We start from the raw sequence: 17931 nt of genomic DNA on the forward strand, positions 1-17931 counted from the left end.
TCTTTGACCTCTTGTAGAAGCTCTGAGGCTGAGGCACTCACTGAGGTAAAGCTTTTCCAGCTTTCAGTTACACTGGATTCTCACAATATTTTGGTATTCAAAGAACAATAGAAAATATTTTATGAAGCATTAATTAATTGTGACAACAGATGTAACACTAGTTCTTTAGCTAGATTATTATTCCCCATTGTATAAAAAAATTAGTTTTAAATGTTTATTTAGTGTTCCTTTGTCTTTCACATTTCCTTTCCCATAGAGTGACAAAGAGAGTGGAGAAAACATTAGAAATGTGCTTTATAAAGAGTAGGAGGAACAGGGAAAATCATATGAGCTTGCTTGTCTTTCATAGACCAAGAAAAAATAAGTAGAGTTTGCATCTGACCATGTAGGGATTCTGCTAACTGTTGGTTTATGTAGTTGTTCTGAAATGTCAATGCAAGCTTCATGTATTGTTCAGATTTTGGATTTTTTCAGTTGTAGTATGTTGTAAGAATATGACTTGTTTCATGGCAACAAATTTCACAAACTATTTTTTCTGAATTCTGTTCACTAAAGTTAAGCTGCTCATACTTGTAGTGCTGTGTTATCAAATACGAATTAAAATAAGAAAATAACTTTAGACCATTTATTTTATCATTTATCAAATGGGAATAATGAAATATGGGGGAGAAGAAATTTCTATGGTCTGCATTCTTTTAATCTCTGCGTTTGGTTTATTCCAGAAACATACACCTTGCTGGGAAATTCTTTTGGGTTCCCATGCATGTTTCCATTTAAATATAACAACAAATGGTATTATGAGTGTACCAGAGATGGAAAGGAATTTAACTGGTGTGCCACAACAACTCACTATGAACAAGATGAAAAATGGGGGTTTTGCCCAAACACTGGTAAGGTGTTGCTTGTCATCTCTTCCCTCTCACCCCCAAGAGTGTCTTTGCTCTTCATTAACTATTCTAGGATGCACTCTGTTTTAGATTAATTCCTTTGTGTTAGAGGAGAATGTAAAAAAAACCAACCCAACAAACAAATAAGACTTAAGCAGATTTTATGATAATTTATCATCTTTGGCCTTTGCAGATCCAAGTCTTCAGACCAAATGCAAAACTACAGGGGGTGAACAAAAGGATGTTATTCTGCACAGCCCTTTTCCTGCAGCTAAATCTCTCCTCTGTTCCAGTAGTATATAGGAGCTTCTCTGAAGTAAAGCAAGGGTTGCTCCTGAGAAGTCACATTCTGCTTTAGACTGCATTGCATCTTGCACATTGCTGTTCTTCTGTGCACTACTTGGACACTTGGATATTTGGCCTAAAATCAGAAAGATTTTTGGATGTATAATCTTCACGAATATTAAATATTATGAATAGCATCTTGTATCTTCTTGCATAAATAAGCAGAATACTGTCTTCTGTCAGCAGAAGTGGTTTGGAAAAGCCCTTCCTGCTGAGGCTATGTTTCTGTTTTACAAAACATATTATAAACAGCTGCAAATATGTCTTTGTAATGGGGATTTCTGGGCTACCATTATAATAGATGGTATTTTCAGCTTTGCTCGTACTTTGTAATTATAAGTTATTATAATTATTTGTATTATTATTTGTAATTATAAGTTATATTATATGTAAGTTTATTCTCTTGTGCATAAGATGGAAGGAGACCCAAGTGACTGCTCCTCCACAAGTTGAGTGAGTGTTCGTAGTTTGAATGTTTCAACATTCAGCGTTAGGAACAATTGATTAGCTGGTATAAATTAAATCATAGCTCTGTTGGCTTCATGTGGGCTATGAAAATGATCACCAGCTGCAGATTAGCTCCAGAGTATTTTATCAGCCATATGAAATACGGACATTTTATTCACTTTGTGTCGTATTTCCATATGTTCTTTAACAAAGGAACATGAAAGGAGTTCATAATGGTGCTTCCATTGGCTGTTGTCATTAATTGTGTTGTTCAAGATCTTGTATTTCTAATCAGTTTGTAGTCTTAGGCTGTTGGTGACGAGTCTGTTTTTGAGCAGAGAGCGGCTGTGACATTTTTTGGAAGAAGAACCGTGACACACATCTTTGCTACCAGTTCAACCTTGTATCTGTGCTGACCTGGCATGAGGCACGCTCTGCCTGTCAGCTGCAAGGAGGAGACCTGCTGAGTGTTGGAGACCCTGAAGAGCAGGACTACATAAGTAACTTAAGCAGTGAGTAGATGTTTCTCTGGGGACCTGCATGAAACCTGTAGTTAGGTTTCCTCTTTACCTATGAAAAAGAGGTAGCTTTGGAGCTTAATACCGTGTGATGTCTCTCCCATTGCTGCTTGTGAGGCTTCATCACATAACTCTCCTCAGTAGATCTCTTTGAAAAACCAAGGGTGAGGGTAAGTTAGCACCTTAAAAACCCAAGTGCAGAAGTGGTGGTGTGTGTTTTGTGAGGGAGTAATTGTCATAATTCTCCCTTCCCACAGAGATTCCCATTCATTCTTGCAGGTGTGGTTATGAACTGTGTTTGTCTTCTTTGAGAATTACGTAAATATTTACTTTCTCTGCAATGTACTCTGGTGTCCCTTTCTCCTGTGAAGTTTTCTTTGCAAGCTGGACTACACCAAACGTGCATGGCAAGAACATTTCTGCAGGCCTGAAGTACACATCCTATGTGGGAAAAATGCCAACCTTGTTTTCATAAATGGATAGTATTCCTTCTCTAATAAGCATTTTGGTTTCTGCTGTGCAGCAAGCATCTTGGGCAAATTTTGCAGAGTCTTCTGACTGCGTGGCTTTTGTGGGGTATTTTAGTGTGTGTGGAGAGGAGCAAGCAGGGGTATGGGTGGTAGAGCTGTGTTGTGAAAGGCTGCCTCAGGTTTTTGGCTCATTGCTTCCCGTTATTGCCAATTTTCAATTGCAGGATATAAGCTAACGGGAAGTTTGAGAAATTATTTTATTAGCTTTTTGATATGCCTGCAGGTTGTAAAGAGACTGCAAGTTGTTTGCTGTACAGAAGTCTGAAACAGGCTGGTGTTTATGTAGCTACTTCTTCTAGATTGAACTTCAAAGGCCAGCAACAAACTTCTGCAGGTTCAGTAGCTTTTGAAGGATGCAGACTTCTGTGTTTATTCCTTTCCATCTTGGTGTTGAATAACAGAGTAATAGACTTTTTCTAAAGACAGAAAAAACAGCCTGAACTTTCTGAAGTTTTGTTTTATTCCTATAAATCAGGGCAGCAGATCTATAGCTATAGATATTTTAAAATCTGGGGAAAGCATGAAGTATTACTTTATTTATTTCTCATTTCAGGGCAGTTAAACGTCACAGATATGATGCTGTGGACAGGCCTGAATTCCCTGGATGAAGATACTGGCTGGCAGTGGTCAGATGGAGCACCGCTAGTGTTTGTGAACTGGAGAGCAAGTACTTGATGTTCCTCTTGGATATGTTATAGCAGTGTAATTACATGCTCTCTGTAACTGCAGCTTGATACAAGAATGCTGTTCCTACAGCTACATTTGAAAAGTGAATCCAGGGAATGAATATACTTTTTTTTTTTTTTTTAAATAGAAATATTTATTCATATTCATGACCTAAAAGCCCCTTCTAGGGATGTAGTATCAATTGAGATGGATCCATTCAAAGAATTAATGATCTAGCTCTTTTGTTATTTACTTTTGAAGGTGTTTTTAAGATTCCAGTTCTATATTTTATGTCTATATTAATATGCTGTAATTAATATTAGCACATTAACATGAGCTTTGTGGCTTGGTTTGCTACATCTGGAGGTCTGTCCACCAGCAGATAAAACGTAAATGCTCTAGAGCATATTCCAGCCTCTCATCTGATGGCAGTAGTCAAGGAGGAGGGATGACCACACATGTATAAATCGGAGTCAATGTTCAACTGTCCGTAGTATTGGTGTGATATTACTAGAAGTTTGGGTGTGCAAAGATGTTTATACGTCCATTCATTCCTGAAAGGGTTGTAAAGCATTGGAATGGGCTGCCCAGGATGCTGGTTGAGTCGCCATCCCTGGAGGTGTTTAAAAGACAAGTAGATGTCACACATGGGGACGTGGTTTAGGAACAGACTTAGCAGCACTTGGGTCAATAGGTGGATGCAATGATCTTAAAGGTCTTTTCCAACTGAAACCATTCTATGATTAAGATGGAGGGAGCCTTACTACACCATTTTACAAGTAAGAACTGATTTACTGTAATTTTTTGTTTCTCAAAAATGTATTTGCAGATGTCTCTGATAACCGTTTTAGAGAAAATCATTGTGCAGTGATGAATTCAAAATTGAATTATGGCTGGCAAAGTTACTCATGTGAATCAGGATTGCCTTTTGTATGCAAAAAATATTTAAATAAGACAGAACATGAAACATTGGGTAAGTCTATGAATGCTACTGTACTCTTCTTGTGGGTATGGAAGGAGAACAAGAGGAAGCTATCTGAATATAGAGTCAGCAGAACAGAGGCTGAGCTGGACTAAATGTATTGGTTTACTAGTTTAAGTTAAATACAGTTTATTTGAACTGATGTAATAACACTTCCTTCTGTTTAAATACAGTCCTGGAAAATATGCTGAGGGTCTTAAAAGTAACAAATAGTTTTAATATACGTAGCATTTAATTAGTCCCTTACATGATCAGAGGCTTACAGAATGCTCATTCTCTTTATATTACAATAAAGCCATGCTTTTGAGTTTAAAAATAGATTTTCAGCTTCAAATGGAATTAACCCCTGGCCCACAGAGAAGAAAGGTGTGTAAATGCAGCTGAAAATTGGCAATTATTTTTATGATGTGCTGTACTTTTGATGTACAAAAAGTGTATTATATTTTTTCATAGAGTATATGTAATGAGTATAGGAGATATAGTACATAGAGTGCCTCAGACTCCCTTTCTTTGGGAAAGTTAAACACAATTTTTGCTTTGATAAGAACAACTTACATAGGTTCAACTTCTTCCTGATAACTTAAAGTTTCCCTACTTGTTTCAGATAACGAGAAAGGACTTGCTCAGACTTTTTGTGGGTAATAAATCTGAAAAATCTTTAGCTGGCTTTGTATCAGGTTCAGAGGTAATAAGGGAGATACATGTTTTAAACAGAATAATAGATACATTAGTGTGTTTGCACTAGTCCAGCAGCTGAAATGGCCAAATCATAAAATAAAATGGGAGAAATTTCAGTTTGCTTGGCAGGTAATATTCCACAGAGCACGTGTTTTGGCCTCGTTAAGTCACCTTGGATGACTCTGTTTTCAGCGTTGATGATAAAAAAATAGCTCTAAATATGTTATGAACCTTGATAATTCTAATATGCATCAACTTTGTATGCTTACTTAAAAGATACATGGAAGTATTATGCTACTCATTGCAACACTGGCTGGTACCCTCATAATCGCAACTGCTACAGACTTTATAAAGAGGAGAAGAGCTGGAATGATGCTTTTATCTCGTGCCAAAATGACAGTAGTGGGCTCATTAGTATATCTTCCATGGCAGATGCAGAGCTGCTCCTTGACTTGCTTGAAAATGGTGAGTTTGGCGAGTACATTGTTTCTTAAAGTGATTTGTGATGCTCTTTTGTGCAGCCCTGTAGCATTGTTAGGCCTATATTGCATGGCACACCTAAATGATTTTTACAAAAAAAAAAAAGAAGTCATCATGCATGCTCCTTGTAGGAGTCTTAGAAATGCATAGCATCATCTTCTTCATTAACCATACTTAAAATAATGAATCAACAATGTAAACAGAGTGATGCAACAGTAAACACACTAGCTTTTGTCCTCTCCTGTTTGTGACTGGTCCCTTGCTAACTGTTGCAAAATATTAAATAATCAACCTTATGCAAGACTTGTGCTTAGAAGCAACGACAATTCAGAGTATCTTTTGCTTTCAAACTGGCCTTGTCCATGCTAGAAAGTTAGTGCTACAGGTATGTTGGCAGAGTCCCCTTTGATGGCAGCAGAGTATTCAAAGGAGTTCTGCTAGTCCACTTTGTCCTAAGAGATGGCTTAAATACACAAGGAACTTAATGAACAAAAGCTATTAGGCGGAACTTAATGAACAAAAGCTATTAGGCGCAGCAATACCAAGAGTTATGTTGTCACAGCAGCAATATGAATGTTTGTGCCTCCAGTTGACATCAGTGTGCTGGCGGAACTATGCTGTTTGCCCATGAGTTTAAGCTTCCCACAGCTGGGACACAGTTACATGTTTCATCAACTCTGTCCTTTCATCTGTGGTTGCAGGGTGGTGTGTTACACTGATTTACTGGACATCGTCTCATTATTTATACTTTCTGGTACCCATCCTTTTCACTGTCCTGTCTTTCTCCTAGGAGATTAACCACTGTATCATCTTCCTCCACTCTAACACCTACCATACAAACCAAATACCATTTTTTTTCTAGTGCTGCTGTAATGGATAGATGTAATTTGTTTTCAGGTTGTATTCAGCTTTGAAGTCTGCAGCTTGTGTTTCAGACCTACTTCAAGCTTCCTTTCAAGAGAACAACTTGAGTGCCTTGAAAGCCTAGTTTTTCTAGCTGTAGTAGCTGGGCAAGTAAGACGTTACATCAAACCAAAGACTTGTCTTTCCTGTGTTTGCCTGCCAGTGTGCAAACAACTGTGCTGTCACTGGAACTTACAAGTGTCACTCAGAGAAACCTAAAGCTGAGTGGAAGATTTCTTTCTATAGTTTTTCCCTTCCAGATCAGTTTTCTGCCCCATGCGCTTCCCAAAAAGTGCTTATGCTCCTAATTTGTGTTTTTCAGGATTTCAAAGCGTGTTATCTCTTATGTTCATCCATTTCTAAAAGAAGTTAGTCTTCAAGGGCAGTAGAACATTATCTCATCAGTCAGAGAGTTCTAAAGTTCATACAGCTACTTTTTTTTTCCCTGAAAAAAGGTTATTCTTGTGAAAACACCATGAAAAAAAATTAATAGTGGTGTTGATGTTACAGGAACATCAGACATTGTTTCTTCTCCAATAAATTCTGAACTCACTTATTCTTTTACAGAAAATGTAACTGAAACATGGATTGGTTTATACAGTAATAAGACCCCAGTCGTTTTTGAGTGGTCAGATGGCATTCCAGTAGAATTCACTACCTGGCACAGTCAGGAACCTAACACCTTTCAAAGCACCGGACCACTTTGTGTTTCAGCACAAGGATCTGTAAGTTTCTTTTTATTTTGGAAAGAATTAGACACCTTTATTTCAGCTCAAAATAATCTGTTTTCTCAGTGAGTGTAGGTTTTTTTTAACCCATGATCTGTAGATGTTATCTCTTGATCTCTAGTATACTTACATTGTGATAAATGCAATGTTGCCTTTAGAAACCAATACATTTTCCAGTACTGGGCGTAGAAGATTAATCATAGGATTTTGAGCTTATGGTCAATAAAAAATGTCACTTGCTGAATGGAAGAGAACAAATATGAGTAGGTAAGACCAAATAATTAAAAATCCAAGTAGTGCCTACTATAATTTGCGATGTATCAGTCCCTGTCTTGAAAGTATCAAATTCATGTTTTGAAAAACTGTCAGGTGTGCCTATTTTATCTTTCTGTCAATATTAATAAATTTTATGTAGTATCTTTCAAAACCAGGTAGTAGTCTGTATCTACTTAAAATTCTAGAAGCTGAGAATACTAAGATTGACCCCAAATCAGCCACATGTTGTAAAAAAATGGGGGTAATAATGCTATGTCCTGCCAATAACAATTACGCTGACCTGGAAAAGTGGGTTCCCACTGAAAGCAGAAAATAGGACTTGGGTAACATTTTGGGTTTTAGATACACAAATCTGTATTTTACTCAGTTTGCAAGTGTAAGCGAACAAATGCCCACCACAAGAAGGATGTTGAGGCTCTGGAGCGAGTCCGGAGAAGAGCGACAAAGCTGGTGAGGGGGCTGGAGAACAAGTCTTACGAAGAGCGGCTGAGAGAGCTGGGGTTGTTTATCCTGGAGAAGAGGAGGCTGAGGGGAGACCTCATTGCTCTCTATAACTACCTGAAAGGAGGTTGTAGAGAGGAGGGTGCTGGCCTCTTCTCCCAAGTGACAGGGGACAGGACAAGAGGGAATGGCCTCAAGCTCCACCAGGGTAGATTTAGGCTGGACATTAGGAAAAAATTCTTCACAGAAGGGCTCATTGCGTGCTGGAACAGGCTGCCCAGGGAGGTGGTTGAGTCACCTTCCCTGGAGGTGTTTAAGGCATGGGTGGACGAGGTGCTAAGGGGCATGGTTTAGTGTTTGATAGGAATGGTTGGACTCGATGATCCAGTGGGTCTCTTCCAGCCTGGTTATTCTATGATTCTATGAAATGAAAATGTAAAATACAAAGGAAAAGGAAGCTCAACATACAGTTCTTCCTTATTTTTGTACATGTCCAGTTTGTATAGATGTCTGAAAATAATATCATACAGACTTTGTAATATCTTGAATAAGGACTGTTCAAATATAAAGACTGAACTTATAAAGAACAATTATAGATAGGAATAAAGTTCTCATCTATTCAGAAAATAAGTGCTCTGATGTGGCCATAGTGTTAGTTAATTAAAATGCATTACATCCCAAGGAATGATTCCAAGAGACAAACGCTTTTGTATGACTGATTTGAAAAGTCCTGCTGACAGTGGTGATAGAAATAAATGAGTCATCTATGGATAAATAAATAAAATGAGAAAAGTTACTTGGTTTTACTGAAAAGTTAAGCAGGAGAGAGTGTAATCTAATCTATATGAGCATGTACAGAATATACTTTTTTTCTTCCCTTAGGAAGGACATTGGAAAGTTAAAAAATGTGAAGACAAATCTTTCTACATTTGCAAAAAAGCAGGGGAACTTAATCATGCATCTCCTGGGATGGAATCGAGTTGTCCAGAGGTAAGGGGCTTTGTGGTTTTTGTTTGCTTTAGAGCCTTGCTAATAAAATAGAATTACGTAGAAAACATCTAAATATAACTACAGAACGTATGGATGTAAATAGATAACTTTAATTTTTCATATTAACAATATGTATGTTTTGCTAGGAAATATCTTATCATTTGCCTTAAAAATATGTAAACTAAATTTTAATGTAAGATGAAAAGCTTTCCCAAGATGCTTTTCATGGCTTGTTGCATTGTCAGTGGTTGTGACCCAGGTCCCTATTTCTTTCTAGATCAAAAGTAAAAACCCTTTTGCCTACCATCTGTGCAAATAATGGCTGTTATACGATGCCTTATCCCACACATGGTTTTCATACATTGTTTTTCACCCTGCTATTCCATTTCAATCAGTGTCATTGACATGGAGAGTGAACTCTTCCACTCCTACACTAGCATCATTTTTACTTTCAAACAAAAATCAGAAGTAGCACAGGTATCTATATTGGACCTTGTAAGAGGTTTTCAGGCTTTTAGGCTCTACATTCTGGTAGTAAAAGGTAACGTGTTAAAATACGATTTTAGTTGTCATCAGTTCCTTTTTACAGTGTGAAAAGAACAAATGTAGATTTTGTGCTGTTGAAATTTTATTCAAAACTCTGGAGGGATTTTGTGAACATTTTTTTATCAACAAAAAACTCACTTCTCTAGCTTGCTTTGTCTTTTAGCTCATTGTTGTCATTTTTTTTTATTAATTTGTTCTTTATCTTGAGAAGTCAAGAAACGTAAGCAGTTCAGTTGAATTATGAGAAGATTGAAGCTGAACTTTTTGGAGTTAGATGCAGTTTTTCCCCAGACTTACAGTGGTCAGATCCAGCATTCTAGGCATACCATTATGGCATGAAAGTTACGCCTGGTTCTGCTTAATATTTCCAGAAGTTTAGGGTAACTTTTGTTCATTTCATGTTTGCCAGTGTGTTTCATCGCTCAAGAATTCTGTGTGTTGTTAGTGTGAGAAAGGTTTATCACAGTCCAGATCATGTGAAAAATGTGTAGAGGATCAGGACTTCCAGTTGTAGTCAGGAGCTTGACAGCGCTTCAGCTTTTTGGTACTTTGCAGGATTGAGACTCAAGATTGAGTCACTGACAATAGGTAGGTTGGTCTGCCCTGGCAAACTTCCTGCTCGGAAAATTTCTGTTTATTGATGTTTCACACCTTGTAAAAACAAATGTTGAACCCTGTTATCGTCCCTTAGTTGCAATAGATCCTTTTCATTCTAACGTGGAGAGAGTTAGATTCATTTAAACAAAAGAAGTCAATACTAAGCTTACTCAAAGCTACATTTCATTTCGGACATTTTGTCTTTACAACCCACTTGAACATTCAGTGTATATGTTGTTGCTAGGTACTGGCCTAATTTTCTAGGGCTAAGTCTTTATCTCATGAAGATTTACCTTTTTTTCCCCTGTTTTTGTGTTGCTAGCTTACCTTAAATTTACAGAATATCTATTGGTGTTTCTCATATTTGACCTGCTTCAGTAACAATTGTACTATCGTTCATGTTGGATTGCTAGTAGATTCTCAGAATCACAGAATAACCAGGTTGGAAGAGACCCACCGGATCATCGAGTCCAACCATTCCTATCAAACACTAAACCATATCCCTCAGCACCTCGTCCACCCGTGCCTTAAGCACCTCCAGGGAAGGTGCCTCAACCACCTCCCTGGGCAGCCTGTTCCAGTGCCCAATGACCCTTTCCGTCTAGCCTAAACCTCCCCTGGCGGAGCTTGAGGCCAAAGGGAGCTTTGCTCTTGGGTAGTTATTTGCTTTATAGTCATGACGTGTTACTACTGAACTTTCATCTCATGCTGGTTTTACGATCTGTCTATCAGATTATGATCTGTCTTTAACTTTTTCTGTGATTCTCCTGACTGCAATTTTTTCAATATGTCCATATCAAGTTAACAGAAAACTGAGCCCTTTTTTCCCTGCACTTCTCTCATCCTAAAAAATAATAAGTGCTAAGCACTTTCTTCCCTTAGCAGTTTAACTTGTTTTTTTCCCCAGTCAGCAGGCTATTACTGAGAATAAATATTTTATTGCAAAGGTCAGATTCTCCGGGCAGTTTTCTCCAACACTGAAATAGCAGTTTAAAACATTTTCTTTCAACTAGCTTTTGAAACAGGTTGTGGAGCTGCCAACTGTTTGATAATTGAGTTGAGGGTTTCTTTATTTGTACCAGTGACTTTCTTCGGTCCTCTATATATTAATTAGTGCATCAAAAGATAACAGTATAGTACCAAATTGTGCATTTGTCTTTATGGCTGTTGTAACAGGAGAGGATTGTACCTCTAAGATGAGAGTTGCTACTAAGGCTACAAAACCTTGTAAAGTGCAGAAGGGCATCTGCTAAGAGTAACAGTCCATTTGGTCTCTTGTTCTGCCTCCCACAGTGGCTGCAAGTGGTGTTTTGGGAAAAGCAGAACAGGGCAAATACACTTAATACTTCCCACAGTTTTCCATTGACCTCCAACCATTCAGGGGATTTCCTGAGCCTTTTAAGCTTTGTGTGTCTAACAGCCTGCATTGTATTTCCCTTTCAAGTGCTTGAGGATTTTCCCTTGAACTCATGCAAACTCTTTGCATTCAGCTTCCCTAGTGAGATCTATAAATCTAGTACCCTTTAAATGAAAAAATGCCACCTTCTTTCTGTGTTTATCCTTCCTCCTTCTACCTTATCTCTGTTTGTTGTCCCCAAGGTCTTATACTGCAATGGTCAGCCACCTTCATGGCCCTCACCATGTTGTAGACCTGTGTCATACCCTCTTTAAGGCATCTCCTTTTTCTAGGCTGAAGAGTCCCTGCCTGCTCACATACTGCTTCTGTGGAAGCAACTCCATACATGTCATAATCCTTGATGCCCTTCTTTTCTAACATCCTTGTCTGAGATTGGAAGTAAGAACTACAAAAAAAATAATTTAAAGGGACAAAGTAACCTTCTTTGTTCTTTCTCTTCTCACAATTCTTAAGATTTAATATGAGTTTTTGACTAAGCTGATGTTTCATGGAACTGAACCATCATAACCCCCAAATCTCTTTCCTGCATTGTAGGAATGAGATAGCTGCTCCTCACTTCATACATGAAATGATTAGGTGATGCAGAGGAGGTCCCCCTCTGCATCACTTCATGTTTATCTGTACAGAATGCCGTGTGCCATTTGTTCGACTGATTACTCAGCCTTTAAAGTTTGGAATTTCTCATTCTGTGCTTTCCCTCAGTGCAAACTTATTGGCCTACAGTTACTCCACCATTTTGTTATTTTTTTACAGTAAAGAGTAGTCTCAAATTACTTCCTTCCAGTCTTTAGGCACCAAGAAAGCTTAAGTGGAAGTTTATGCGGTGCCATTTATTTCATTTGTAGACATTAGAATGATTGTGCTGGTTCAGGGGAAGAAAACACATGTATCGCTGAAGAATCCCAACTGAAGGAAACCAGATATTTGCTGTTTCCTACATACATCCTTGTAGAGGGTTGCTTAATCACTACTTAGCCCTCTTCTGGTTCCCCAGCCTGCCTGCCCCCACCCCGCCAGTGTCAGTGCACATCAGAGTGAAAGCAGCATTGCCATGTGCCCCATGGGACTGCCCAGAGCCCACTGCGTCTACTGGCACTGTAGAGCTCTCAGCACCTTCCAGCACACTTTGCCATGGGGAGGTTTCATCTCATTGGTATGGAGGTAGGGCAAAGCCTCAACCCGGTTTACTTTCATTTGCAAAGCCAGCTTCTAAGCAATGCATACGTGTTGTTCTTGGGTGAAACCACAGAAGTTGATACCACAGCTCGTTTTGCTTCTATGCTTTTGTGCCATGTGAAGGGGTGTGCCCAGTCATCTTCCAAGCACTGAAGGGAGATGATAGTAAAAGGCAGCAGAGCTGTCAGGTATTCTGACAGCAAACGTGCGCCTAACTAGAAGCTGAAATTTGCCTCCCAAGATCCGTCAGGACTGAAGGATGTGCATAATGATTGATTGCTGTCCTGAAGAGGTCTGCAGCATCTGCTTGTGCGTTTTACTGTACCTGAAGATGGACAGCAGAAAAAGAGCATGTTTGTTTGCCCTTCTCCTTTTGCTGTTGACATCACCATCAAGTGGTGTTTGATGGTGCCTGTCTGGGCGCTGTGCTTACTCCTAGTTGTGCTGCTTCGTGAGCTCCCCTGAAAGTAGCAGCTCACTCATGGAATTGGCGAAGTGAGATCAGCTGGTTCTGCTGCCTGTGTGCAGCTACAAGTTTAGACAGAGATGGTTCATTATCTCTTTGTTCTTGATTATTTCAAACACTTAATGGATGACCAGGCAGGTGTACTGCAAGAATTCACACCAGACCTGGTAGCATCTTCTGCTCACCAAGATATGAATAATATAAAAATAAAAGATTAATAATAAGAGTAATAGGACAGACTGACCACTAACTCAGTATTCTGATAAACCATGAAAATGTGTCACTTCAATTCTGCATTATTAGAGTAGGATGACTGTTAATTTAATTTTTTTTTTAAGTTGAAAATGGGAAAGGGAGCTGAGAAAAGGTAAATAATAAGAGTGCATAGCTGTATGAAAGGCCAACAATTTCTGGAATAAGTATTTCTGTTTATAGTTGAAGACAAGGACAGCTCTAATCCTTTTTTATAACAACTGACCTGAATCTGACATGGCAGAGTTTATCCTGCACTTCAGGTATTAGATATCATCAATGAGTTACCATAGGTGGGAACCAACAAGTGCTCCTACACACTTCGTGCAGAGATGATTGTCAGGTAGGCCTGGCATACTTCCCCAGAGCTCAGTAAAACAATATTCAAAGTATAAAATTGAAACAAAAGTAGTATGTGGAGAGCGTGCCTTAATTGCTGCCAACATTTTTGTTATACCCTTTAAAGATATTATTGTGCGTGTGTCAAGTCTGGTTTTGCACAATTTAAGGATTTAAACTTTTTTAAATTTGCCCATGTTTTCAGTGACTTTGAGTGTAACTGCTCTTGAACCGTGGTAGAAAGGAAAAGGACTAAAGGGACGTGAGTGACGATCAGACAAAGTACAAAAGGGGATCAAGTTTTTCATAACTATATAATAATTAATAATCTACAAAATAATGTTCATTTCTTTTAAGGGATGGGAAAGACATGGTGGATATTGTTACAAAATCGACAGTACCCCTCGAAGTTTTGAACATGCTTCCAGTGGTTATTTCTGCCCATCTGAACTTGTATCAGTAACAAACAGGTAGTTAATCCTATTAGACAGCGTGAAGATACTTCTAACAAGAGCTATTCTAACTTCAGAAAGTGCTGCATGGCAAAAAATATTACCGTTATGAAATGATATTTGCGTGAGACGCAAGCATAATTACTAACATTAGCTAAAATCAAAGTTGCTTTGCTTTATTTTTTAATTGAAAATAAATTCAATAAAAGGCAATTGTTAGGGTAATGAAATCTTATAGCAATGTGCACACGTGAGCATGAGGAATCTAAACACAATGCTTTCTACAGAGGTATGTAACATGTTTCAAGAACCTAGTGTACTTGGAAACTATACTAAAAAGTTAAAATTTATTTAGTTTTTATAAGCAAAATGTATCAGACATTACTTTAAATAAATTAATGTTTTATACATGATTCTATTATGTATGCATTTTATGTAAGTTCACAGCAAATAGGAGGAGGGAGTAAGTTTGAGAGCGTTTGAGGTCTGTCTTCCCTTGCTTTGTTCCTATTTACCTGTATTCCAGCTTTAGCAAAGGCTTTCTCCTCTTCAGATGTCCGGATGCTTGGGTTTTCTCTGATCTCTTTGTGATTTCTCCTATATGTTGGATTCCCATTAAAGTTTATGACATACTGATAGATTTATTACATACATACTCGAACCTCCACATATTTATTGTAAAAAAAAAAAAAAGGAAGAATCCTGCCTCCCCTCTGGGGCAGGGGATTTCTCTAACCAAGAGCAATCAGATGAATGATAGCTAGAAATTTTAGGAAAATGCAGGATTCCATGTAAGGGTTTAGATTTATGGTAATTTGGCCTGCCAGGTGGTTTCAAGATTGTGCACAATGCATAGAGTGCTGTACTGCAGTATGACAATAATCCTTATGGGGAAGATAAAAGACATCCACACAGCCGAACATCTGCCACTCAAATGTCACAGGGAGTGAAGGGAATGCTGCACATCACTAGAAGCATGTCTTCTGTCTTTTTCTGCTTATTTAATTTTGTTTGATTTTTGTTGGGTCTAGCCATCACTGTTTATGTTAGTTCCCAGTTCTAATGTTTGAATGGCAAAGGAAGCTAGCTGTTAGTTTAACTTTTCTTTTTTATTGATGAAGTTTGTTGTTCTGGCAATTGTTGTGAACAATGCAAAAACTTTTCAGTGTGTTGATCCTAAAATATTCATTAAAAAGTAGATTGTTTAGGAAGGAGAGTTGATATAAAAAGAGAACTTGCAGAGGAAATGAAAATTAAATGAAAGTTCTCTGTCACTCTCAGTGTTAGAGATACATTCATTTTTTCACATTAATGTCATCCTTATGGTATTTAGCTGTTCTTTTTGCAGTGTGTGAAGCCAAGAAGTCTTTATCAAACTGGGACTTTACTTCGCCGTATACGTTTTCATAGGAAGCTCATTTAACATGCTCATAAACTGAAGCATTTTGATTTAATGCTAAACCAATTATGTCTGAACAAGTTACGTTTAAGTGACAAATGGGTTACCATATGCAATGATTCTTACTTGCAAGATAGTGTAAATCTCTCACTTAGTTTTAAAGAAGAAATTAAAGAAGTAAAAAGTGGTTCCTTCTGTAGCCACATCAGTTAGTGCTTTGAGTCCTTCAGCTCTGGCTTCTTAGTGCTGATTCGTGTGTCCAGTTCTAATAGGATACTTCTGTGCAGAGCTTTTTCTTCTTTCTTCTGTAGCTTTTTCATACTCTGCTATCTGTAGTCCTTCATACAAGGAGTTTCTTATTTGTGTATCATTAATATGTTCTGTCTTTGCATCTTATAGTTCAAGCATTAATCTTGTAAGATGTTAATCCACTGATTGTTCTATATGCCCAAATGCTGAAAAAATAATAGGGAAAAGTTGTGGTTTATGCTGTAGGCTGGAGCCTGAACTTCCCCATAGTATTCTATAAAGAAAATTCAATACTTGATATAGTTTTCTGTTCTCACATTATTTAGATAATTTCATGAGAGCTCTTCACTGAAATGCCAATTGGCCTGTTTTATTCTAATAAGCTTTTTGTCTTGGTTATTTTATTAAGGTTTGAGCAAGCTTTTATCAACAGTATGATCCGTAATGTGGTAAAATCTGAGGGAACTTATTTATGGATAGGATTACAAGACATTAACAACACAGGAGAATACTTTTGGCTAAGTCCAGCAGGAAAGAACCGTTCTGTGAGCTACACAAACTGGAACAAAAACCAGCCACGTGAGTAATGTGCCAAAAAAAAAAAAAAATGGCTTGGAGAGAGGCAATGTGTTCTCTTCTCCCTCTTACCAGTAGCTTAGCAGTGACTGTAAAGTCCTGGGCCTTTCCTCCCTGCCTGGTCAAGAGAGCAGAGAGATAAGCTTACATTTTCTGTTGACTATGTAACTTCCCGCCATGGATTTAGATTAGTTGGACATTGTGAAGAAACCAGAGCTTCCATCCCTGCTTCCCAGCCAGGCAAATTTATCACAGGCTTCTTGATTGTGGCAAGATGCTGGATGTGCCTTCCCACCCCTGTCTGACAAGGGGAAAATGAACATTTTCTTCATCATCTGACAGGATGACAAAGTAATATAAAAGCTTACAAGTTGGAGAGCAGGAGGTGATCTCCAGCAGTCACTAGGAAAAGAGTGAATCAGGAAATAAAAATGTACTTTCTTCTTCTTCTGTGAGATGTTTCATACATTTCTTTATGACCTTTTGAAGGCAGCCATCAGGGCTTCGCAAGACTCCCAGCAACAGGTCCCACAGAATTTATGAATTTTATTCAGCAACCATCACAGTTCGTAATTTTGCATTTTATATGAAAAAAGAGGGGAGAGTTTGTCTTCAGTACGTTTCTGGCAATGCGAGCACTGCATGGAATTTTTTTTTACTTCCCCTTTATTTTGCTGGTACTTTGCTTATTTGATTTTGTTTGCTTTATATTAATGCAGAGGAAAACGTTTCAAGAAAAGTTTCAAAAAAATGAAGTAGCTGTTCATCCTTTGAAATTAAAACCCCTTAAGGATACCTGAGTATAGAGACATGAAGACGCTCCATTTCACTAATAGTGTCTGAGTTTTGCATTCTGCACTTATTGCTTTACTACTGCAGTTTGAAAAAGCACTGTTTTAAATTGTATTTCGTCTCCTGCATGCGAGAGAAATCCTTTGTCAGGGTTGATTTTGCAAGCTCAGGTCCGCCAAGATGGGCTTATAAACTGATTGCTGACCAAAGAATTTGCTACTTTTGTAAGTTCATTGACGTTTTATCCAGAATCTGATGCCAATAAAACAGTCACTTCACCAGAAATTCAAATGCTTTATTCTGACACTTAACACTTTGTTCCATTTCTAGGTCATTCTGGAGGATGTGTGGCTATGCGAGGGGAGGAACCTGTTGGTTACTGGGAAGTGAAAAGCTGCAAGAACTTCAAAGCAATGTCATTATGCAAGCAAAAAATCATTTCCTATGAAGAACCTGAACTTACTTTTCAAAAACATTTGAGTTCCTGCTATTTTGGATGGGAATCAGAAGCTAATCTGCTCAGCTGCTACAAGGTACATGATGAACTTTCTCTGATTTTTTCTGATTTTAGATTGGTTTAGGAATTTGCTGTTCCTAAACTGTTTTTGATAAAGCAGTATTTCTTTTATTCAGCAAACAAAGATCAATTGTTACCATCCTTCACTGTGTTTAAAAGCAAGCAGAAGCCTTTAAGACTTGAATCAGAACAGTACTTGGAATATACGTGGTTTTATTGTAGGAAGAACTGTAAATAGCACTTTATTTTTGTAGGTTTCTGAAACAATTGTTATCCAAAATC

At 38.0% G+C, this 17931-nt stretch overlaps 1 protein-coding gene across 1 annotated transcript in view; it reads left to right on the forward strand.

The window, feature by feature from the left end:
* The window catches only part of PLA2R1 (phospholipase A2 receptor 1), a 45533-nt gene that overhangs the window by 4351 nt on the left and 23251 nt on the right, over nt 1-17931 (forward strand). The window contains exons 3-12 of the mRNA XM_069861238.1: nt 723-890; nt 2018-2191; nt 3281-3394; nt 4223-4366; nt 5330-5518; nt 7004-7161; nt 8764-8871; nt 14022-14134; nt 16174-16343; nt 17463-17665. Of these exons, the coding sequence (XP_069717339.1) occupies nt 723-890; nt 2018-2191; nt 3281-3394; nt 4223-4366; nt 5330-5518; nt 7004-7161; nt 8764-8871; nt 14022-14134; nt 16174-16343; nt 17463-17665 (1541 nt within the window). The remainder of the gene's footprint in view (nt 1-722; nt 891-2017; nt 2192-3280; nt 3395-4222; nt 4367-5329; nt 5519-7003; nt 7162-8763; nt 8872-14021; nt 14135-16173; nt 16344-17462; nt 17666-17931) is intronic.

This window comes from Phaenicophaeus curvirostris, chromosome 7 (genome assembly GCF_032191515.1).
Source record: "Phaenicophaeus curvirostris isolate KB17595 chromosome 7, BPBGC_Pcur_1.0, whole genome shotgun sequence".
NCBI lineage: Eukaryota > Metazoa > Chordata > Aves > Cuculiformes > Cuculidae > Phaenicophaeus > Phaenicophaeus curvirostris.